General features: G+C 52.1%; 3 protein-coding genes across 5 annotated transcripts; all 3 read right to left on the reverse strand.

The window, feature by feature from the left end:
• Positions 1-843: 843 nt before the first annotated feature.
• Positions 844-4,182, reverse strand: LOC135407924 (uncharacterized). The gene is made up of 3 exons (XM_064643344.1): positions 3,462-4,182; positions 2,692-2,878; positions 844-2,601 (listed from the first exon to the last, which is right to left on the reverse strand). The coding sequence occupies exons 1-3, from the start codon at positions 4,180-4,182 to the stop codon at positions 858-860; spliced, it is 2,652 nt and encodes an 883-aa protein (XP_064499414.1). The 3' UTR covers positions 844-857.
• Positions 4,173-6,193, reverse strand: LOC135407935 (retinitis pigmentosa 1-like 1 protein). Of its 3 annotated transcripts, none has more exons than XM_064643357.1 (3): positions 5,683-6,193; positions 4,738-5,166; positions 4,173-4,680 (listed from the first exon to the last, which is right to left on the reverse strand). In XM_064643357.1, exons 1-3 carry the CDS (start codon positions 6,151-6,153, stop codon positions 4,249-4,251), a joined length of 1,332 nt encoding a protein of 443 aa, XP_064499427.1. In that variant the 5' UTR covers positions 6,154-6,193; the 3' UTR covers positions 4,173-4,248. The 3 variants fall into 3 exon arrangements, with proteins under 3 accessions (XP_064499427.1, XP_064499429.1, XP_064499428.1); XM_064643359.1 differs by lacking the exon at positions 5,683-6,193 and adding an exon at positions 5,197-5,672; XM_064643358.1 differs by lacking the exon at positions 5,683-6,193 and having other exon boundaries at positions 4,738-5,672.
• Positions 6,194-6,262: 69 nt separating this feature from the next.
• On the reverse strand, positions 6,263-18,454 carry LOC135407925 (keratin, type II cytoskeletal 1-like; the record flags this gene model as incomplete). Its single annotated transcript, XM_064643345.1, has 9 exons — positions 17,728-18,454; positions 15,492-15,709; positions 13,685-13,745; positions 12,904-12,999; positions 11,412-11,576; positions 10,447-10,572; positions 9,265-9,485; positions 7,667-7,695; positions 6,263-6,324 (listed from the first exon to the last, which is right to left on the reverse strand). Coding segments are annotated over exons 1-9 (1,479 nt in total), but the record flags the coding sequence as incomplete, so codon positions are not given.
• Between the last annotated feature and the right edge of the window lie 4,495 nt (positions 18,455-22,949).

The following is a 22,949-nucleotide window of genomic DNA, read 5'->3' on the forward strand; positions in this document are numbered from 1 at the left end:
CATATCCAGAACCTCCTCCATATCCTGAGCTGCCTCCATATCCAGAACCTCCATATCCAGAGCTTCCTCCATACCCTGAGCCTCCTTCATATCCAGAACCTCCTTCATATCCTGAACTTCCTCCATATCCTGAGCCTCCTTCATATCCTGAGCTTCCTCCATATCCTGAGCCTCCTTCATATCCTGAGCCTCCTGCATACCCGGAGCTCCCTCCATATCCAGAACCTCCTCCATACCCAGAGCTCCCTCCATACCCTGAACCACCTTCTCCCCCTCCAATTCCCCCACCACTGCCATAACTGGATCCTCCATGACCTGAGCTTCCTCCTCCTCCAGAGATGGAGCCTCTCCTGCCTGAGCTTCCTCCATACCCAGAACCTCCTCCATACCCTGAGCCTCCTTCTCCCCCTCCAATGCACCCACCACTGCCATAACTGGAACCTCCATGACCTGAGCTTCCTCCTCCTCCTCCTCCAGAGATGGAGCCTCTCCTGCCTGAGCTGCCTCCATATCCTGAACTTCCTCCATATCCAGAACCTCCTCCATACCCAGAGCTCCCTCCATACCCTGAACCACCTTCTCCCCCTCCAATTCCCCCACCACTGCCATAACTGGATCCACCATGTCCTGAGCTTCCTCCTCCTCCAGAGATGGAACCTCTCCTGCCTGAGCTGCCTCCATACCCAGAGCTCCCTCCGTATCCTGAACCTCCTTCTCCCCCACCAACGCACCCACCAGAACTGGATCCTCCATGACCTGAGCTTCCTCCTCCAGAGATGGATCCTCTCCTGCCTGAGCTGCCTCCATACCCAGAGCTCCCTCCATATCCTGAACCTCCTCCACCTCCAATGCACCCACTAGAACTTGATCCTATGTGACCTGAGCTTCCTCCTCCAGAGATGGAGCCTCTCCTGCCTGAGCTGCCTCCATATCCAGAACCTCCTCCATACCCTGAACCTCCTTCTCCCCCACAGATGGATCCACCATGACCTGAGCTTCCTCCTCCTCCAGAGATGGAACCTCTCCTGCCTGAACTCCCTCCATATCCAGAGCTCCCTCCATACCCAGAGCTCCCTCCGTATCCTGAACCTCCTTCTCCCACACCAATGCACCCACCAGAACTGGATCCACCACGACCTGAGCTTCCTCCTCCAGAGATGGATCCTCTCCTGCCTGAGCTCCCTCCATATCCAGAGCTCCCTCCATATCCAGAGCCTCCTCCATACCCTGAACCACCTTCTCCTCCACAGATGGATCCACCACTGCCATAACTGGATCCTCCATGACCTGAGCTTCCTCCTCCTCCTCCTCCTCCTCCAGAGATGGAGCCTCTCCTGCCTGAGCTCCCTCCATATCCAGAACTTCCTCCATATCCTGAACCTCCTTCTCCCCCTCCAATGCACCCACCAGAACTTGATCCTCCATACCCTGAGCTTCCTCCTCCAGAGATGGAGCCTCTCCTGCCTGAGCTGCCTCCATACCCAGAGCCTCCTCCATACCCTGAGCCTCCTTCTCCCCCTCCAATGCACCCACCAGAACTCGATCCTATGTGACCTGAGCTTCCTCCTCCAGAGATGGAGCCTCTCCTGCCTGAGCTCCCTCCATACCCAGAGCTCCCTCCATACCCTGAACCTCCTTCTCCTCCACAGATGGATCCACCACTGCCATAACTGGATCCTCCGTGACCTGAGCTTCCTCCTCCTCCTCCTCCAGAGATGGAGCCTCTCCTGCCTGAGCTCCCTCCATATCCAGAGCTCCCTCCATATCCAGAACTTCCTCCATACCCTGAACCTCCTTCTCCACCACCAGTGCACCCACCACTGCCATAACTGGATCCACCATGACCTGAGCTTCCTCCTCCTCCTCCTCCTCCTCCAGAGATGGAGCCTCTCCTGCCTGAGCTCCCTCCATATCCAGAACTTCCTCCATATCCTGAACCTCCTTCTCCCCCTCCAATGCACCCACCAGAACTTGATCCTCCATACCCTGAGCTTCCTCCTCCAGAGATGGAGCCTCTCCTGCCTGAGCTGCCTCCATACCCAGAGCCTCCTCCATACCCTGAGCCTCCTTCTCCCCCTCCAATGCACCCACCAGAACTCGATCCTATGTGACCTGAGCTTCCTCCTCCAGAGATGGAGCCTCTCCTGCCTGAGCTCCCTCCATACCCAGAGCTCCCTCCATACCCTGAACCTCCTTCTCCTCCACAGATGGATCCACCACTGCCATAACTGGATCCTCCGTGACCTGAGCTTCCTCCTCCTCCTCCTCCAGAGATGGAGCCTCTCCTGCCTGAGCTCCCTCCATATCCAGAGCTCCCTCCATATCCAGAACTTCCTCCATACCCTGAACCTCCTTCTCCACCACCAGTGCACCCACCACTGCCATAACTGGATCCACCATGTCCTGAGCTTCCTCCTCCTCCTCCTCCAGAGATGGACCCTCTCCTGCCTGAGCTCCCTCCATATCCAGAACCTCCTCCATATCCAGAGCTCCCTCCATACCCTGAGCCTCCTTCTCCCCCACAGATGGATCCACCACTGCCATAACTGGATCCACCATGTCCTGAGCTTCCTCCTCCTCCAGAGATGGAGCCTCTCCTGCCTGAGCTGCCTCCGTAGCCTGAGCTCCCTCCATAGCCTGAACCTCCTTCTCCACCTCCAATGCACCCACTAGAACTCGATCCTATGTGACCTGAGCTTCCTCCTCCAGAGATGGAGCCTCTCCTGCCTGAGCTGCCTCCATATCCAGAGCCTCCTCCATACCCTGAACCACCTTCTCCTCCACAGATGGATCCACCACTGCCATAACTGGATCCTCCATGACCTGAGCTTCCTCCTCCTCCAGAGATGGACCCTCTCCTGCCTGAGCTGCCTCCATACTCAGAGCTCCCTCCGTATCCAGAGCCTCCTCCATACCCTGAACCTCCGCCATACCCAGAGCTCCCTCCATACCCTGGACCTCCTTCTCCACCACCAATGCTCCCACCAGAGCTTATTCCTCCTCCTCCACCTTCAGAGATGGAGCCTCTCCTGCCACAGCTGCTCCCACCTCCAGAGCTGGATCCGTGACCACCAGAGCTCTGCCCACCTCCAGAGCTGGATCCATGACCTCCTGAGCTCTGCCCACCTCCAGAGCTGGATCCATGACCTCCTGAGCTCTGCCCACCTCCAGAGATGGAGCCTCCACCTCCAGAGATGGAGCCTCTCCTACCACAGCTGCTCCCACCTCCCGAGCCGGATCCATGACCTCCTGAGCTCTGCCCACCTCCAGAGATGGAGCCTCTCCTGCCACAGCTGCTCCCACCTCCAGAGCTGGATCCGTGACCACCCGAGCTCTGCCCACCTCCAGAGATGGAGCCTCCACCACTGGAGCTTCCCTGTCCTCCACCTCCAGAGCTGGAGCCCCTCCTGCCACAGCTGCTGCCACCTCCAGAACTTATCCCACCACTCTGGGGGCTGCACCTGCCACTGCCAGAGCTGGATCCGTGACCACCTGAGCTCTGCCCACCTCCAGAGATGGAGCCTCTCCTGCCACAGCTGCTCCCACCTCCAGAGATGGATCCATGACCTCCTGAGCTCTGCCCACCTCCAGAGATGGAACCTCTCCTGCCACAGCTGCTCCCACCTCCAGAGATGGATCCATGACCTCCTGAGCTCTGCCCACCTCCAGAGATGGATCCATGACCACCAGAGCTCTGCCCACCTCCAGAGCTGGATCCATGACCACCTGAGCTCTGCCCACCTCCAGAGATGGAGCCTCCACCACTGGAGCTTCCCTGTCCTCCACCTCCAGAGATGGAGCCTCTCCTGCCACAGCTGCTCCCACCTCCAGAGCCTGATCCATGACCTCCTGAGCTCTGCCCACCTCCAGAGATGGAGCCCCTTCTGCCACAGCTGCTCCCACCTCCAGAACTGGATCCATGACCTCCTGAGCTCTGCCCACCTCCAGAGATGGAGCCTCTCCTGCCACAGCTGCTGCCACCTCCAGAACCTGATCCATGACCTCCTGAGCTCTGCCCACCTCCAGAGATGGAGCCTCTCCTGCCACAGCTGCTGCCACCTCCAGAACCTGATCCATGACCACCAGAGCTCTGCCCACCTCCAGAGATGGATCCATGACCTCCTGAGCTCTGCCCACCTCCAGAGATGGAGCCTCCACCACTGGAGCTTCCCTGTCTTCCATACCCTGAGCTCTGGCCACTCCCAGAGATGGAGCCTCTCCTTCCTGAGCTGCTCCCACCTCCAGAGCTTATCCCACCACTCTGGGGGCTGCACTGGCCACTGCCAGAGCTCTGCCCCCCCCCCGAGATGGAGCCTCCTCCACTAGAACTTCCCTGTCTTCCATACCCTGAACCTCTTCCACCCCCAGAGATGGATCCACCACCACTAGATATGGATCCTCCACCAGAGCTCTGCCCACCCCCAGATATGGAGCCTCCACTGCTTGAGCTTCCTCCTCCACAGATGGAGCCACCAGAACTTCCTCCTCCCCCATACCCTGAGCCTTTTCCACCCCCAGATATGGATCCACCACCTGAGCTTCCTCCCCCATATCCTGAGCCTTTTCCTCCTCCAGATATGGATCCACCACCTGAGCTTCCTCCTCCTCCATATCCAGACCCTTTTCCACCCCCAGATATGGATCCACCACCTGAGCTTCCTCCTCCACAGATGGAGCCACCTGAGCTTCCTCCCCCATATCCCGAGCCTTTTCCTCCCCCAGATATGGAGCCCCCACCACCAGAACTTCCTCCTCCTCCATACCCTGAGCCTTTTCCTCCCCCAGATATGGAGCCTCCTCCACCTGAGCTTCCTCCTCCACAGATGGAGCCACCTGAGCTTCCTCCTCCCCCATACCCTGAGCCTTTTCCACCCCCAGATATGGAGCCTCCACCAGAACTTCCTCCTCCTCCATATCCTGAGCCTTTTCCTCCTCCATAACTTGACCCACCGCCTGAGCTTCCTCCTCCTCCATACCCTGAGCCTTTTCCTCCTCCAGATATGGATCCACCACCTGAGCTTCCTCCTCCACAGATGGAGCCACCACCAGAGCTTCCTCCTCCTCCATACCCTGAGCCTTTTCCTCCCCCAGATATGGATCCACCACCTGAGCTTCCTCCTCCTCCATACCCTGAGCCTTTTCCACCCCCAGATATGGATCCACCACCTGAGCTTCCTCCTCCACAGATGGAGCCACCAGAGCTTCCTCCTCCTCCGTATCCTGAGCCTTTTCCACCCCCAGATATGGAGCCTCCACCAGAGCTTCCTCCTCCACAGATGGAGCCACCAGAGCTTCCTCCTCCATATCCCGAGCCTTTTCCACCCCCAGATATGGAGCCTCCACCACCTGAGCTTCCTCCTCCTCCGTATCCAGAGCCTTTTCCTCCTCCGGATATGGAGCCTCCACCTGAGCTTCCTCCTCCTCCATATCCTGAGCCTTTTCCACCCCCAGATATCGATCCACCGCCTGAGCTTCCTCCTCCTCCGTATCCTGAGCCTTTTCCACCCCCAGATATGGATCCACTGCCAGAGCTTCCTCCTCCACAGATGGAGCCACCAGAGCTTCCTCCCCCATATCCTGAGCCTTTTCCTCCTCCAGATATGGATCCACTGCCTGAGCTTCCTCCTCCTCCATACCCTGAGCCTTTCCCTCCTCCGTAACTTGACCCACCCCCCCCATAACCCCCTGAGCTGCTGCCACCCTTGGAAATGGAGCCTCCACCACTTGAGCTTCCTCCTCCACAGATGGAGCCACCTGAGCTTCCTCCTTCTCCATATCCCGAGCCTTTTCCTCCCCCAGATATGGATCCACCGCCTGAGCTTCCTCCTCCTCCATACCCTGAGCCTTTCCCTCCTCCACAGATGGAGCCACCTGAGCTTCCTCCCCCATACCCTGAGCCTTTTCCTCCTCCAGATATGGATCCACCACCTGAGCTTCCTCCTCCACAGATGGAGCCACCAGAGCTTCCTCCTCCATATCCAGAGCCTTTTCCTCCCCCAGATATGGAGCCACCACCACCAGAGCTTCCTCCTCCTCCATATCCCGAGCCTTTTCCTCCTCCAGATATGGATCCACCACCTGAGCTTCCTCCTCCACAGATGGAGCCACCTGAGCTTCCTCCTCCTCCGTATCCCGAGCCTTTTCCTCCTCCATAACTTGACCCACCGCCCCCAGATATGGATCCCCCCCCTCCAGAACTTCCCCCTTTTCCCCCTCCGGAGATGGGCCCCCTTATCCCGCCCCCTCCGGAGCCCGTTCCCCCCTTTATCCCTCCCGGTCCCGCTCCGAAGACTCCGGTCACTCCCGCCTGGTGGTCGATGACACCTGCAAGAAACGGGAATTGTGTCCACCTTGGGCTTTTCACCCCCAAACCCGGGATTGGAGCATCGTCCTTCCCGCCCTGCTGGTCCCGGGCTTATCCCTGAGGGATTTCCGTGAGCAGAGACCAACCCACGGAATGTTTTCCTCCTTTTTCCAGGGTTTTTGGCTTATTTTAACCTGATTTCTGTCTTTTTCCTCCCTTGAACCCTCAGTGTGGCCCTGCCTTTAGGGGAGGCTGGGACTGAGTTTCACTCCCCTTTACCTGCCTCCCATTTGCTCAAGTGTTAGGACTGGCTTTTATTTCCTCAAATGTTAGGACTGGTTTTTATTTCCTCAAATTTTAGGACTGGTTTTTATTTCCTCAAATTTTAGGACTCGTCTTTGTTTCCACAAATTTTAGGACTGGCTTTTATTTCCTCAAATATTAGGACTGCATTTTATTTCCATAAATTTTAGGACTAATTTCTATTCCCACGAATTTTAGGACTAGTTTTTATTTCCACAAATTTTAGGACTAGTTTCTGTTTCCACGAATTTTAGGACTAGTTTTTACTTCCTCAGATATTAGAACTGGTTTTTATTTCCACATATATTAGGACTGGCTTTTATTACCTCCAATTTTAGGACTTGTTTATTTCCACAAATGTTAGGACTAGTTTTTATTTCCACAAATTTTAGGACTGGTCTTTGTTTCCACAAATGTTAGGACTGGTTTTTATTTCCACAAGTTTTAGGACTGGTTTTTATTTCCACAAGTTTTAGGACTGGTTTTTATTTCCTCATATATTAGGACTGGTTTCTATTTCCACAAATTTTAGGACTGGTTTTTATTTCCACAAATTTTAGGACTGGTTTCTATTTCCACGAATTTTAGGACCAGCTTTTATTTCCTCAGATATTAGAACTCGTTTTTATTTCCACATATATTAGGACTGGCTTTTATTACCTCCAATTTTAGGACTTGTTTATTTCCACAGATTTTAGGACTGGTTTTTATTTCCACAAATTTTAGGGCTGGTTTTTATTTCCACAGATTTTAGGACTAGTTTCTATTTCCACGAATTTTAGGACTGGTTCTAATTTCCTCCCCTTCTGCCCTGCCCGGACCTGCAGAGTGAGGGAGGTGATTCCCAGTTCCTCCAGATTTGGTTGGAATTAGCCAGTAATTCTGATTTATTGTCAGTTATCTATTGACACTCGGTCACACAAAACCTCCCCCTTGTGTCATTTCCCAAATGACTCAGGATGGGAACTGGGATTTTTGGTTCTGGTTGTGGGAGCTGAAACCACGAAATGGGACCAATTCTCTTAAAAAAGAAGCAAAGGGAGTCCTGGGGATACTCACAGATCGTGGCCGGGGATCCCTCCTGGATCCTGCGGAGGAAAAGGGACCAGTCAAATTAAAACTGAAATTTAATTGGGAACTAGAAGTGAATTTGAAGTTGGAATTGAAATTGCAATCAAAATTGAAGCTGGGACTCAAATTCAAATTGAAATAAAAATTGAGATCAAAATCGAAAACAAAGTTAAAAATTAAATTTAAATTAAAATTGAAATTAGAATTAAAAACAGAATTGAAATTGAAATTTGAATCAATATTGAAACTAAAATTGATATTGAAATTAAAATTGAAATTAAATTTAAATTTCTATTTTAATTTCAATTTTAATTTCAATTTCAATTTTTATTTCAATTTTAATTTCAATTTTAATTTTAAATTAAAACTAAAATTGAAATTGAAGTTGAAATTGAAATTAAAATTGAAATTGACATTTAAATTTAAATTAAAACTAAAATTGAATCTGAAGTTGAAATTAAAATTTAAATTTAAATAAAAACTGAAATTAAAATTGAAATTAAAATTAAAGTTGAAATTGAAATCGACATTGAAATCAAAATTTAAATCTAAATTAAAACTAGAATTAAAACTGAAGTTGAAATTAAAATTGAAATTAAAATCAAAATTTAAATTAAAATTGAAATTGACATTGAAATAAAAATTTAAATTTAAATTAAAACTAAAATTGAAACTGAAGTTGAAATTGATATTAAAATTGAAATTAAAATCAAAATTAGAATTAAAATTAAAAATAGAATTAAAATTAAAATTGAAATTTAAAATAAAATTTAAATTTAAATTTACGTTAAAATAAAAATTTCAATTTTAATTAAAACTAAAATCGAAATTGAAGTTAAAATTGAAATTAAAACTGAAATTACAATTCAGGTTAGTCTTTCCCAGCAACCCCAGGGAAGGCGCCTCCTCCCCGGCAGCTCCACCCCGGAGATCCCGGGCTCCGATCCCAGGTTCCCATTGCCGTGTTCCCATTCCCGGGGGTTCCCATTCCCAGGGGTTCCCATTCCCAGCCGGACCCACCTGTGCTCCTCCTCCTCAAGCAGAGCCCTGTACACGGCGATCTCCACGTCCATCCCAGAGATCCTGGGCTCAGATCCCAGGTTCCCATTCCCAGCACCCACCTGTGCTCCTCCTCCTCAAGCAGAGCCCTGTACACGGCGATCTCCACGTCCATCCCAGAGATCCCGGGCTCAGATCCCAGGTTCCCATTGCCGTGTTCCCATTCCTGGGGGTTCCTTGGCTCAGATCCCAGGTTCCCATTCCCAGTGTTCCCATTCCTGGGGGTTCCCATTCCCAGTGTTCCCATCCCGTGGGATCCCAGCACCCACCTGTGCTCCTCCTCCTCGAGGAGCGCCCTGTACACGGCGATCTCCACGTCCATCCCAGAGATCCCGGGCTCCAATCCCAGATTCCCATCCCGTGGGATCCCAGCACCCACCTGTGCTCCTCCTCCTCGAGCAGCGCCCTGTACACGGCGATCTCCACGTCCATCCCAGAGATCCCGGGTTCCGATCCCAGGTTCCCATTGTCATGTTCCCATTCCCAGGGGTTCCCATTCCCAGTGTTCCCATCCCAGCCGGACCCACCTGTGCTCCTCCTCCTCGAGCAGCGCCCTGTACACGGCGATCTCCACGTCCAGGGCCACCTTGGCCTCCAGCAGCTCCTGGTGGTCCCGGACGAGCCGCGCCAGCTCCGCCCGGGCCTCCTGCAGGGCCTCCTCCAGCTCCCGGAGCTGCTCCCGACCCTCCCGCACTGCTGAACCACCCCGGAGCTCCGCGTCCCGGATGGAGTCCTGCAGGCTGGAATTCTGCATGGGAACAGAGGGGGGTGTTCATTCCCCTTCCCTGGGGAGGGTTTTTGTTCCTGCAGGGAACGGCGGGGTCGGGATTTCACCGCTGTGTCACCAGGGGTTTCGGTTTTCCAGATGGAAAACCAGGGTCGGGATTTCACCACTGTCCCACTATTGGTTTCAGTTTCCATATGGAAAACAGGGTTGGGATTTCACCACTGAGCCATCACTGGTTTTAATTTTCCATATGGAAAACCAGGGCTGGGATTTCACTGCTGAGTCATCGTTGGTTTTAATTTTCCATATGGAAAACCAGGGCTGGGATTTCACCACTGAGGATTCCCTTCCATGGTCACGGGATCGTGGGATACCCACGGCTGGAAGGGCTCCGTGGGGATCCTCCAGTCCAGCCCTGTGCAGGGAAACCCAAAAATCCCACTTTTCAAACCCTCCCGGCATTCCTTGGAAATTAAAGGACTTTCCTTAATGACAGAACTCCAAAAATGGGTAAATTACCCAAACTAAATCCCAATGTAAATCCCATTTTCAAACCCTCCTGGCATTCCTTGGAAATTAAAGACTTCCCTCAATACAGAATTCCAGAAATTCACTTAACTGGGTGAATTAACCCAAATGAAATCCCATTTTCCAACCTTTCTGGCATTCCTTGGAAGTTAAAGGCTTTCCTTAATGACAGAACTCCAAGAATGGGTAAATTACCCCAAACTAAATCCTAATGTAAATCCCATTTTCAAACTCTCCTGGCATTCCTTGGAAATTAAAGGACTTTTCTTAATGACCAAACTCCAAAAATGGGTAAATTAACCCCAATTAATCCCACTGTGGATCCCAAGACTCCAAATCTGCTTCATTTTGGAGAGAAATCATCCCTGAGTTCGTCCCCAGAGGGTCAGCTGCCTCCAGCTGCACCGAGATCCCCGGAGAAGGCACTTGGACAGTTTGGAATTCGTCAGCTCACCCTTTTCCTGGCGACCTCGATCTCCGGCTGGAGCCTCTGGATGTGCCGGGCGAGTTCCTGGATCTCCCGGTGGCTGTTCCTCAGCTGCTCCCGTTGAGTCTCCCACGTGTTCTGCAGGTCCTGGAACTGAGGGCAGGAGGGGAAAAGGGACGTTTGGGATGGGTTTGGGTTCTTTCCCGGCCGGAGGACCCGTGGTGTCCCGGATTTCGGTGCCCACTCACCCGACCCCGGTACACGGAGTCCCCAGGTTTGGGTCCCACTCACCCTGCCCTACACAGAGTCCCAGGTTGGGGTCCCACTCACCCTGCCCCGGTACACGGAGTCCCAGGTTTGGGTCCCACTCACCCTACCCTGGTACAGGGAGTCCCCAGGTTTGGGTCCCACTCACCCTGCCCCGGTACTCCCAGGTTTGGGTCCCACTCACCCTGCCCTACACAGAGTCCCCAGGCTGGGGTCCCACTCACCCTGCCCTACACGGAGCCCCCAGGTTTGGGTCCCACTCATCCTGCCCTACACGGAGCCCCCAGGTTTGGGTCCCACTCACCCTGCCCTACACAGAGTCCCCAGGTTTGGGTCCCACTCACCCTGCCCCGGTACTCCCAGGTTTGGGGTCCCACTCACCCTGCCCCGGTACTCCCAGGTTTGGGGTCCCACTCACCCTGCCCCGGTACTCCCAGGTTTGGGTCCCACTCACCCTGCCCTACACGGAGTCCCCAGGTTTGGGTCCCACTCACCCTGCCCTACACGGAGTCCCAGGTTGGGGTCCCACTCACCCTGCCCTACACGGAGTCCCAGGTTTGGGGTCCCACTCACCCTGCCCCGGTACACAGAGTCCCAGGTTTGGGTCCCACTCACCCTGCCCCGGTACTCCCAGGTTTGGGGTCCCACTCACCCTGCCCCGGTACTCCCAGGTTGGGGTCCCACTCACCCTGCCCCGGTACTCCCAGGTTTGGGGTCCCACTCACCCTGCCCCGGTACACGGAGTCCGCGTCGGCCGAGCTCCGGCGGGCGATGCCCTCGTACTCCTGGCGCACCTCGGCCAGGATCCCGTCCAGGTCCAGCTCCCGCCTCGTGTCCAGGGACAGCTCGATGTCCGTGTCCCCGGCCAGGGTCTGCAGCTGGGACAGCTCCTGTGGGGAACAGGGATTGGGGTTACAACTCCTGTGGGGAACAGGGATTGGGGTTACAGTGGGATTGGGGTTACAGCTCCTGCAGGGAACAGGGATTGGGGTTACAGTGGGATTGGGGTTACAGCTCCTGCAGGGAACAGTGGGATTGGGGTTACAGCTCCTGCAGGGAACAGTGGGATTGGGGTTACAGCTCCTGCGGGGAACAGTGGGGTCAGGATTTCACCCCTGACCCACCCATCGTTTTCAGTTTTCCAGATGGAAAACCAGCTTTGGGATTTTCCCACTGTCCCACCACCGGTTTCAGTTTTTTTCCATATGGAAAACCAGGTTTGGAATTTTCTCACTGTCCCATCATTGGTTTCAGTTTCCAACAAGGAAAGCCAGGGCTGGGATTTGAACAGTCCATGGGATCAGTCCAGGTCATCAGGAGGAAAGAATTGGGACCCCTGGACAAAATTCCCACTGGAATTTCTCCACCTGCAGCCCCAGGTCCCACCGTCCCACCCCCGCTTCTGATTTCCAGGGACTCCCAGCCCTTGGGACACACCAGATCCCTTTTCACCCACAGATTTATGAGAGCAAAGGCCTTATAAATTAATTAAATATTAATTTACATGTCTATATAAATATATAATCAATATTGGTTTAACTTGTAATGATATATAAATATAATAAACATTTATATGCATACAATATCTATATTTATAGATAAATATTTAAAATATGTGAAGGTACCATCTATAAATATAGGTATTTATATATTGTGTGTTTATAAATAACTGTAATCATTATAGTTATATATAACTACATACATAGTTATATTATATATAATTATATATAATGATATATAAATATAACGAATATTTATTATTTATTTATGTATTCTAAAGACCTTATAAATTAATATAATGAACAGAAATATTAAGACCAAAGGCCTTAATAAGTAATTATATTCACTATATAATATTTATATATTAAAATATATACTACATTTATAATATTTATAACATATTTATAATGTATTTTAATATATAAATATATTATAAATATATATCATAAATATATAAATTATAAATATATATTATAAATATATAAATATCATTATAAATATATATTATAAATATAAATATATTATAAATATAAGTGCAATATATTACTTATAATGTAATATAAAATATAAATTAAGCTTTCTATTCTGTAGCAATTAATCATATTAATTAATAAATTAATTCTCCACACCACAAGGTCCCACTCGGGCAGAATTCCTGGGAATCTCCCCAAAACCCCCGTGTTTTTAGGAGCTGAGGGTGAGGTTTGAGTCACTCACAGCTTCGTGCAGACAGCGCAGGAATTCCAGCTCCTGCTTCAGGATTTCCACCCTCACATCCAGCTCCATCTTCCCCAGGTAGGCACTGTCCAATTCCTGGGGAAAAACCCAAATCCATCATCATTCACATTCCTTCGCCCCAGATCCTCCCCTGGAGTTCAATTCCCGGCGTATTCCCAAAAAACCCTCAGCCCTGGGATCAAATATCGGCCCCCCCGGCTCGGATTCCGTCGGAAAAGCAACGGGAACAGAGGGAAAGGGGGGGAAAAACGGGCTGGGAAAGGAGCCCCAAAACCTGGGGCAGAAAATCCCCTCCTGGGGAACTGGGAAAAGGTGAAAACACGGGTTTGTTCTTTCTCTGGATAAAAAGCTGCCGAAATTCCCTATTTTCCCCCCCGGATTTTGTTCTCCTGAGCCACCTCTAGGTGGGATTTAACCTAAAAATGACCTTCTGCTTGAGCTGGGGGGAGAGAAGAGGGGGAAAATCAGCATTTTGGGGTTATTTCAGAGAATTCCACGATATCCCGAGCAGGAATATTTCCTTCCAAGGGACCCATTCCAGAGGGAATTCTCCCTCCCTGGCCCCTGCTCTCAGCCCCTCCAGCTGGAATTAAATCCCAGAAAACCCTCAGCTTTGAGGACCCTGGGGTTGTTTTATTCCCCAGGCTTTGACTCCTGGGGACTATCCAATTAAAGACTTTCCCCGATCCAGAGCTCCAGAAATCCCTTGGAGCAGGGGAATTGACTCCAATCCCATTTCCAGGGGCTCCAGTTCCTCCACCTTTTTCAGCTCCACAAACTCCTCCTCCCGGGCCGTGCGGTTGTTGATCTCGTCCTCGAACCTGGGGCAGGAAGGAGGTGGATCATTATCTATTAGTAATTAATTTACACAATTAATCTATTATATATTAAAAATTAACCTATTTCATTCATCTATTATCCATTAATCTGCACAATTAATCTATTATCTATTATCAATTAACCCATTTCATTCATCTATTATCCATTAATCTACACAATTGATCTATTATCTGTTATCAATTAACCTATTTCATTCATCTATTATCCATTACACAACTAATCTATTATCTATTATCAATTAACCTATTTCATTCATTATCCATTAATCTACACAATTAATCTATTATATATTATCAATTAACCTATTTCATTCATCTATTATCAATTAATCTGCACAATTAATCTATTACCTGTTATCAATTAACCTATTTCATTCATTATCAATTAATCTACACAATTAATCCATTATCTATTATCAATTAACCTATTTCAATCATCTATTATCAATTAATCTACACAATTAATATATTATATATTATCAGTTGACCTATTTCATTCGTCTATTATCCATTAATTTACACAATTAATGTATTATCTATTAAAAATTGACCTATTTCATTCACCTATTATCAATTAATCTGCACAATTAATCTATTATATATTATCAATTAACCTATTTCATTCATCTATTATCCATTAATCTATTTAACTCGCTGTTACCTATTTTAATTTTTCAGTGGGGTGGATCAGAAACCAAAAGGGAATCACCCAAAAAAAAGTGAATTTAAATCGAGGTTTCAGTTGAATTCCAATTTCTGGCAAGTGCAGAACGAAGCACTGAAACAGCCCCTCCCCAAAAAATGGGATGGACACAGACTGGTCCTAAATTTAGGAATTGATAGACAGAGATTGGTCCTGAATTTAGGAATTGATGGACACAGATTGGTCCTGAATTTAGGAATTGATGGACACAGATTGGTCCTGAATTTAGGAATTGATGGACACAGATTGGTCCTGAATTTGGGAATTGATAGACACAGATTGGCCTTGAATTTAGGAATTGGTAGGGAGAGATTGGTTTTAAATTTAGGAATTGATAGACACAGATTGGTCCTGAATTTAGGAATTGATAGAGAGAGATTGGTCCTGAATTTAGGAATTGATAGACACAGATTGGCCCTGAATTTAGGAATTGATAGACACAGATTGGTCCCGAATTTAGGAATTGATGGACACAGATTGGCCCCAAATTTGGGAATTGATAGACACGGATTGGCCCTGAATTTAGGAACTGATAGACACAGATTGGTTGGTCCTGAATTTAGGAATTGATAGACACAGATTGGCCCTGAATTTAGGAATTGATAGACACAGATTGGTCCTGAATTTAGGAATTGATAGACACAGATTGGCCTTGAATTTAGGAATTGATAGACAGAGATTGGCCCTGAATTTAGAAATTCTGGACTAAGCTTCCCGTTTTTCAGAGCCTGGATGGACACAAACTCCCTCTGGGTGCAGCTGAGCCCGAGGTGACCCTCTGCCCACTCCCCCCGTCCCTCCCAGCAGGTCCCCACAGCGAGTCCTGGGTTGCTCGGGGGAGGAAGAGGAGGAGGGTGGGATAAATCAACAAAAACTTCAATTTCCCTCTCATTTCGGGGGTTCAACCCTCCCCAAACTCCTCCAGCCCCGAGGCCCCCCCAGAGCACCCACTGCAGGCTCAGGGTGCGAAGCCGAGCTGGAAACCCCCCAGCACCCCTTTCCCCCCCGAATTTGGGGTCCCTCACCTGTTTTTGTACTCCTCCACCAGCTGCAGCAGGTTGTAGGCCTCGGGGTCCAGCTGCTCCTTCTGGCTCTGGAGCGTCTGGAGCTGCCTCTGCAGGCTGGAGATGTAGGACTGGAAGAAGGAGGAGATGTTCCTGCTCTCCTCGGGGCCCGAGCTCTGCTGCTGCAGGAGCTGCCACTTGGCCAGCAGGGCCTGGTTCTGCCGCTCCAGACTCTGCACCTGGGGGGAACAGATCCAGGGGGAAGGGATTGGAATCCCTGACAGGGAAACAGGCTGGGAGAGCTGAGAATGTTCCCCTGGAGGCTCCAGGGAGAGCTCCATTCCCAAAGGGGCTCCAGGAGAGCTGGGAATGTTCCCCTGGAGGCTCCAGGGAGAGCTCCATTCCCAAAGGGGCTCCAGGAGAGCTGGGAATGTTCCCCTGGAGGCTCCAGGGAGAGCTCCATTCCCGAAGGGGCTCCAGGAGAGCTGGGAATGTTCCCCTGGAGGCTCCAGGGAGAGCTCCATTCCCAAAGGGGCTCCAGGAGAGCTGGGAATGTTCCCCTGGAGGCTCCAGGGAGAGCTCCATTCCCAAAGGGGCTCCAGGAGAGCTGGGAATGTTCCCCTGGAGGCTCCAGGGAGAGCTCCATTCCTAAAGGGGCTCCAGGAGAGCTGGGAATGTTCCCCTGGAGGCTCCAGGGAGAGCTCCATTCCTGAAGGGGCTCCAGGAGAGCTGGGAATGTTCCCCTGGAGGCTCCAGGGAGAGCTCCATTCCCAAAGGGGCTCCAGGAGAGCTGGGAATGTTCCCCTGGAGGCTCCAGGGAGAGCTCCATTCCCAAAGGGGCTCCAGGAGAGCTGGAGAGGGACTGGGGACAAGGGCTGGAGGGACAGACACAGGGAATGGCTTCCCACTGGGAAAGGGGGGATTTGGGGGAAATTTTGGGAAGGAATTCCTGTCTGGGAGGGTGGAGAGGCCCTGGGATGGATTTCCCAGAGAAGCTGTGGCTGCCCCTGGATCCCTGGGAGTGTCCTAGGCCGGGTTGGATCCCCCTGGGATGGTGGGAGGTGTCCCTGCCCAGGGCACAGAGCGGGATGAGCTTTAATGTCTCTCCCAACCCAAACCATTCCACAGTTTCATCATTTCCCCCTCAATTATTCCAAGGTTGAGCAGCTTTTCCTGTATTCCTGCCTGCTTATTTTCATGAAATCACTGAACATTTTGGGTTGGAAGTGACCCTTTAAAGGTCATTTTCCTTCCCTGGGGGCTCCAAGAGCTGGAGAGAGACCTGGACAAAGCCAGGCCAAGGGATGAGGGGTTCCCAACTGGAAGAGGGGAAGGTTAGGTGGGATATTGGGAAGGAATTCCTGCCTGGCAGGGTGGGGAGGCCCTGGAATGGATTTCCCAGAGGATGCCCCATCCCTGGAAGTGTCCCAGGTTGGATCCCCCTGGGACAGTGAGAGGTGTCCCTGCCATGGCAGGGGGTGGGATGGGAGGACTTCAGGGTCCCTTCCAACCCAAACCATTCCACGATTCCTTGGCACCAAACCTGGAAACTGAGACCCGAAATTCTGGGGGGAAAAAGGGAATCACAAACCCTCCAGTTTTTGGGGGCTGGGGATGTTTTGACCTCGTGGGTGTAACCAACCCCTCCTGTGTGGGGCTGTCCAGGGAGCCCTGAGGTGTCCCCACAGCTCCCACCCCAGCAGGGCCCGGGGTCACCCCAGAGGTGACTCCACGGGGGAATTTTGGGGCTGTCCCGCTCCTCCTGACCCCGAGGAGGAGCAGGAGAGGAGCCAAAGCTGCAGAGAGAGGGAGAGCCGAGCACGAGGTGGAGAGGGAAGGTGAGGAGGCCCCCGATGGCCTGGGAGAGGCAGGACCCCAAAACAAAGGATTCGGGGAAGTTTTGCTTTGCTTGAGGAAAAAAAAAGACGGATCAAAAGGAAAAACAGGGATGTCCAAACCCACCACCGATTTTTCCAGCTGCCACCAACAATCCCCAGGCACCGGGATAGAGGGATGGACGTTCCCAGAAACCCTTTCCCTGGAAAGAGGAGCGAGTTAACGAGTGGTTTATTGTCCTGGTGGTTTTATTGTCCTGCCACTCGGAGACACTCATCCCAGGGCTACCAGTGATTCACACAGCTCCAGCTGGGAGCATCCCAGCAGGAATTCACAGGGATTCAGCCAAATCCTGGGATTCTGGGGGGAGAAGGTGCAACACGGGGGTGTTGCCGTGACTCACACCTGCCTCGGGACCCACCTTGTCGATGAAGGAGGCGAATTTGTTGTTGAGGGCCTTGATCTGCTCCTTCTCGTCCGAGCGCACCCTCTGGAACTCGGGGTCCACCTGCAGCTCCAGGGGCCTCAGCAGGGCGGGGTTCACGTGGACCTCCTCGATGCCTCGGAGCATCCCGGCCCGTCCCAGCCCCTGTCCCTCTGCCCCGGGCGCTTCCCTGCCCGGGCTGGCCCTGGCGGCGCTTCCCAGCCCCGCGTCACCCCTGGGAAAAGCTCCCGTGAGATACCCCCGGCCATAAAACGCCCTCTCGGGTTGTCTCCAGCCACCAAACCTCCCGTATCCCGCTCCTTCTCCTCCGTATCCTCCGGCGGCACAGACGTTCCTGAAGCCCCCGAGGTTGTGGAGGCTCCTGCTGCCGTATCCCGGCCCAAAGCCCGGGAATCTCCCGTCCCCGCCGCCCGGCGTCCCGCAGTGGGCGGAGGAGGAGCTGAAATTCCCGTCGCCGTATCTGAAATATCTTCTCATGGTGTCCGGGCGGGACAGCGGGAGATGAACCGGGCGCAGGGAAGGAGAGCCGGAGGATCCTCAGCTCCGGGAGGGGTGCGGGAAGTTCTCCGGGGAAGTTCCCCTTTATAGGTTCGCGGGGAGCTCGTCTCCATTCCCGGTTAATTAGCAGGTCGTTGGAGTTGTTGATGGGTTTGGTTCATTAGGCGGCAATTAGTGGTGCCCGGAGAGAGGCCGGATAAACACCCGGCACCGGCGGCGGGTTGTGAAACCCCGCAAATCCCAAATCCCGCCTGACTCACCGCCCTGCTGACAGCGCTCCTTATCTCCCGGCCTCCCGCATCCCTAATTACAGTTATCCCGCTCATCCCGAGCATTGCTCGCTCCCAGATTTCCCCACCTCTTCGGGGATCTCATTTCACGGGGCACGAGGCCTCGGCAGGGTCCGGGGGGTGGTCCTGACCTCCCTTCCCCCCGTCCCGGGAGCACCCGCCCCACCTCCCTTGGCTTCCTCCCATTCCCACAATATCCTCCCTTGGCTTCCCATTCCATCTTTTCTCCCATTCCCAGAATATCCCCCTTTGGCTTCCCAGTCCCTCTTTCCTCTCATTCCCAGAATAACCTCCCTTGGTTTCTTCTCAGTCCCTCTTTTCTTCCATTCCCAATTCTCTCTTTCCTCTCATTCCCACAATATCCTCCCTTGGCTTCCCACTCCCTCTTTTCTCATTCCCAGAATACCCCCTTTTGGCTTCTCATTCCCTCTTTTCTCCCATTTCTGGGATATCCTCCCTTTGGCTTCCCAATCCCTCTTTTCTTCCATTCCCAACTCCCTCTTTCCTCCCATTCCCAGAATATCCCCCTTTGGCTTCCCACTTCCTCTTTTCTCCCATTTCCAGAATAGTCTCCCTTGGTTTCTTCCCACTCCCTCTTTTCTTCCATTCCCAATTCCCTCTTTCCTCTCATTCCCACAATATCCTCCCTTGGCTTCCCAGTCCCTCTTTTCTCCCATTTCCAGAATATCCTCCCTTGGCTTCCCATTCCCTCTTTTCCCTCATTCCCACACCATCCCACTGGTTCCTGTTCCTTCTGCAGGGACAGGGAAAGTCTGCTCTGGTTTCCCTCCTCGTGGCACAACAAAAAATACTTTATAAAGCTGAAACAGGGCCTAGAAAAGGCAAAAAAAAGATGGAATTCCCTACAAGTTTTAGCTTTAAAAATGGATTTGAATAAATCCACTTGGTGGCTGCAGAGTTTCAAATGGAAGATAAAAAACTCGGAGAGAAATTTTAATCAATTAACCCAATATTTTTTAATTGATTTAATTTAAGAAAATATTCAACTGATCTCTTTAATTCATTTTAAATTTTTTTCAAAAAATTAAATGAATCCTTTTAAATAAACCTCCTGCTGCTGTCGCTCCTGCTTTTCCATGCGGGAATAAACCCATGGATTAAAACTCCCTGTGTGGGGGGTGGCCCCGTTTGGAAAGGGGCTCCCAAATCCCCGAAATTAGGGGCTTGGAGGGACAGGGAATTAAACAGCCAGAATATCCCGAGGTGGACAAGGCTTTGGATGCTCCCAGAGCAGATAAAGGGCTTTTCCCACCAGGACACCGAGTGTTTTCCAGCAGAAACAGCGGAGAAATCCACTTTTCCTGCCAAAATCGGTCTCTTCCCACCTCCCACCGGGAGTGGCCTTTCAGACCTTCCATTTGTGCTGAGCTGGGAATTAAACTTTACTGATTGTCTATGTTTAGCCAAGAAATTCAACCGGATTTCCCACGGAATTCCTGCTTTTTATAAAAAAATCTGGCTTGGATTGGGAATTCCGTGTCCTGCAGGGATTAATAATGATGGGGAACGAACAGAAAGGTGGAATGACCAGGATTTGAAGGGTGGAGGGGGGAAGAATCTGGAAAGAGGCTGGAAAGAGGTCGGAGCCAGGTGGGATTTGGGATTTCCTCCCAGGGAACAAGTGACGGGATGAGAGGAAACCACATCCTGCTGCACCAGGGGAGGTTTGGTTGGATCCTGGGGAAAATTCCTCAGGGAAAGGGTTGTCCAGCCCCGGCACGGGGGGGGGGGTCCCCATCCCTGGAAGTGTCCAGAAATCCCGGGGATGTGGCCCTTGGGATCGTGGTCAGTGGTGGCCTTGGGGGAAGGTTGGACCCGATGATCCCAAGGGATTCTCCAACCTAAAGGATCCCGTGATTCCAAAGGGTTGGCTTTGGTGGCTCCGGGCGCAATTCCCCTCCCTCCCTCCCCTTCCCACTTTGTGAGTGGCTCATTCCAAGGCCTGATGAACTGGGAATTGCTCCAGATCCTCCTCAGGGATCCTTGGGAAGGTTCTGACCCGGGGCAGGGAACACCCCCACCCCAACCCAGCCCGATCCGGGTGGGACAGCGGCGGGAGAGGGGTCCACCCCCAAACCCCTGCCCTGGGCACCAGCTGAAGCACAAGAGGTGGGAATTCGGAGATTCCCGGGGCAGCCTGGGAGATTCCCAACCCCAAACCGGAGGGAGCGGCCGCGGCCCCGCGTGCGGCGGGATCGGGAGCGCAGGGTGGGAATTGTTGTGATGGGAGCTGGCGCCGGCCCAGCCCTGGCACAGCATCCCAAAAACCACACCCGGACCTGCTGAACTGGCCCCGGGAACAGGGATGGATCCCGGGAGGCATCCCCGCATCCCCAGGATGGAGGGGGAGCTTCCTCTTCCTGCCCTTTGGGATCACGGGGTCATCCCTCCCCCTTCCCGGGTTTTCCTGGGATCGGGGCCCTGAGGCCGCAGGGGGTTTGTCCTTGGGGGTTTTAAGGATGAATTCCAATCCCAAGGATTGTCCCCCTTGGAGCAGGGGCAGAAGCTCCACGTGTTGTTCCAGCCCGTGGGACACGTTGGGAAGTTCATCCCCCTGGAAGTTCATCCCCCTGGAAGTTCATCCCCCTCGGAGAAGCCTCTGGGACAGGAGTGTGGCTCTCTGGGTGTTCTCTGGACCACGAGGGAACCTGGAGAGCTCCTCAGCTCCTTCCAGAGCTGATCCATCCTCCCTCAGGCCACTGGGATTCACGTCTTGGAACCACCCAGAAATTCCCAAACTCCTGGAGCACGAGGGATGCAGGAACCGGCCGAGCTCCGGGGCCCACCCCCCCCTCTGGCCACCTCCGGCCAACCCAACCCACGGGGGGGAATCCTGAACTCCAGGGCTCAGGCCAATGCTCCAGGAAACCCCTCGACATTCCCCCAGGATTGCCTGGATCAGCTCCAAACCAGGATTGCCTGGATCAGCTCCAGATGGGATCATGGAATGGGTTGGGTTGGATGGGACCCCGAAGATCATCCGGTTCCACCCCCTCCCACCATCCCAGGGGGATCCAACCGGGCCTTGGACACTTCCAGGGATCCAGGGTCATCCTCTGGGAATTCCATCCCAGGGCCTCCCCACCCTCCCAGCCAGGAATTCCTTCCCCAAATCCCCCCTAAATCCCCCCTTTCCCAGTGGGAAGCCATTCCCTGTGTCTGTCCCTCCAGCCCTTGTCCCCAGTCCCTCTCCAGCTCTCCTGGAGCCCTTCAGGCCCTGGAAGTGGCTCCAAGCTCTCCCTGGATCCTTCCCTTCTCCAGGGGAACATTCCCAGCTCTCCCAGCCTGGCTCCAGAATCAAGGAATCCTGGAATGGGTTCGGAAGGGGCATTAAATCCCATCCCACCTTTCCATGGGCAGAGACACCTCCCACCATCCCAGGGGGCTCCAACCCGGCCTTGGACACTCCCAGGGATCCAGGGGCAGCCACAACTACGGAAAAACTCCAGAAAACAGAAATAAAAACAACTGAAAAAATGGAGGAAAATAAAAAAAAAAAAGAACTACAGAAACCACAAAGCCTAAAACGACTTAAATCCTGTGGATATCTGGGAAAAATAAACCTCATTACCACAAAATACAAAGGCAGGAACTTTCCAAGCCCCGCTGGCAGAGCAGAGAGCGGGTTAACGAGGATGTTACCGGGTTTATGAGCACGGAATGGGCGTTGCGGGGCAGCCCAGGGCCGGGGCAGCGCAGTGGCAGCTTCATAAATACGGCATTTAAATGTAATCGCTGCCCCGATGGAGCTGATAAAGACACCCGGAGGGAGATGTGGATCTGCAGCTGCCCGAATTCCTGCATAATTAGGGCCTGAGCCGCCTGGAAGTGGGGCTGGGATGACACAGCCACCCGTAAAAACGCCTTTAGAACCCACAGACTTTCCTTTTCCCCCACCCAGGATCGGCCCCGGCCCCTCCCGGGGTCAGCAAAGGCCGGGAGAGGAGGGAAAGAACGGAAGGGAAATGTCCAAAAACCTGGAGGTTTTGCAGGAAATAAAAGGTGAAATGTTGGCGTAACACCAAAAGTTTGGAGTGTTTCAACCCTGGAATGTTCTGTCCCGGTTACACAGATATTCCCAGGGGGATCCCACATCTGGGATTTAGGGGACAGGGAGATTCCCTGACCCGGATCAGAGCTGGGTGAGACCGGGAACCGCTGTGGAACCCCAGGAAACAACCCCTGTATGAGGGAATTTTGTGAGGACTCTGAGGAGAAAAATAAAGGAATGTCAAAAAATGGTGGTTTTGTAGGAAAAAAAAGGAGGCGAAATGTTGGTGTTCCATCAAAAGTTGGGCTCTTTTAATCCTGGGATGTTTTGTCCCAGTTACACAGATATTCCCAGGGGGATCCCACATCCGGGATTTAGGGGATGAGGGGGTCAAATGG

The sequence above is a fragment of the Pseudopipra pipra genome (genome assembly GCF_036250125.1).
Source record: "Pseudopipra pipra isolate bDixPip1 chromosome 30 unlocalized genomic scaffold, bDixPip1.hap1 SUPER_30_unloc_1, whole genome shotgun sequence".
Lineage (NCBI taxonomy): Eukaryota > Metazoa > Chordata > Aves > Passeriformes > Pipridae > Pseudopipra > Pseudopipra pipra.

Excerpts from the sequence above, each read along its gene's own strand:
- LOC135407924 (XM_064643344.1), bottom strand. The coding sequence starts at position 4,182 with ATGGAAGACAGGGAAGCTCCAGTGGTGGAGGCTCCATCTCTGGAGGTG. Across the intron at positions 2,879-3,461 it reads TCCAGCTCTGGCAGTGGCAG|TATGGAGGCAGCTCAGGCAG; the intron begins GTGCAGCCCCCA and ends GGGAGCTCTGAG. Across the intron at positions 2,602-2,691 it reads CTCTGGAGGAGGAAGCTCAG|GCAGGAGAGGCTCCATCTCT; the intron begins GTCACATAGGAT and ends GAGGCAGCTCAG.
- LOC135407935 (XM_064643357.1), bottom strand. The coding sequence starts at position 6,153 with ATGGAGGAGGAAAAGGCTCGGGATACGGAGGAGGAGGAAGCTCAGGTG. Across the intron at positions 5,167-5,682 it reads GGGTGGCAGCAGCTCAGGGG|GTGGTGGATCCATATCTGGG; the intron begins GTTATGGGGGGG and ends GAGGAAGCTCAG. Across the intron at positions 4,681-4,737 it reads AGGAGGAGGAAGTTCTGGTG|GTGGCTCCATCTGTGGAGGA; the intron begins GTGGGGGCTCCA and ends GAGGAAGCTCAG.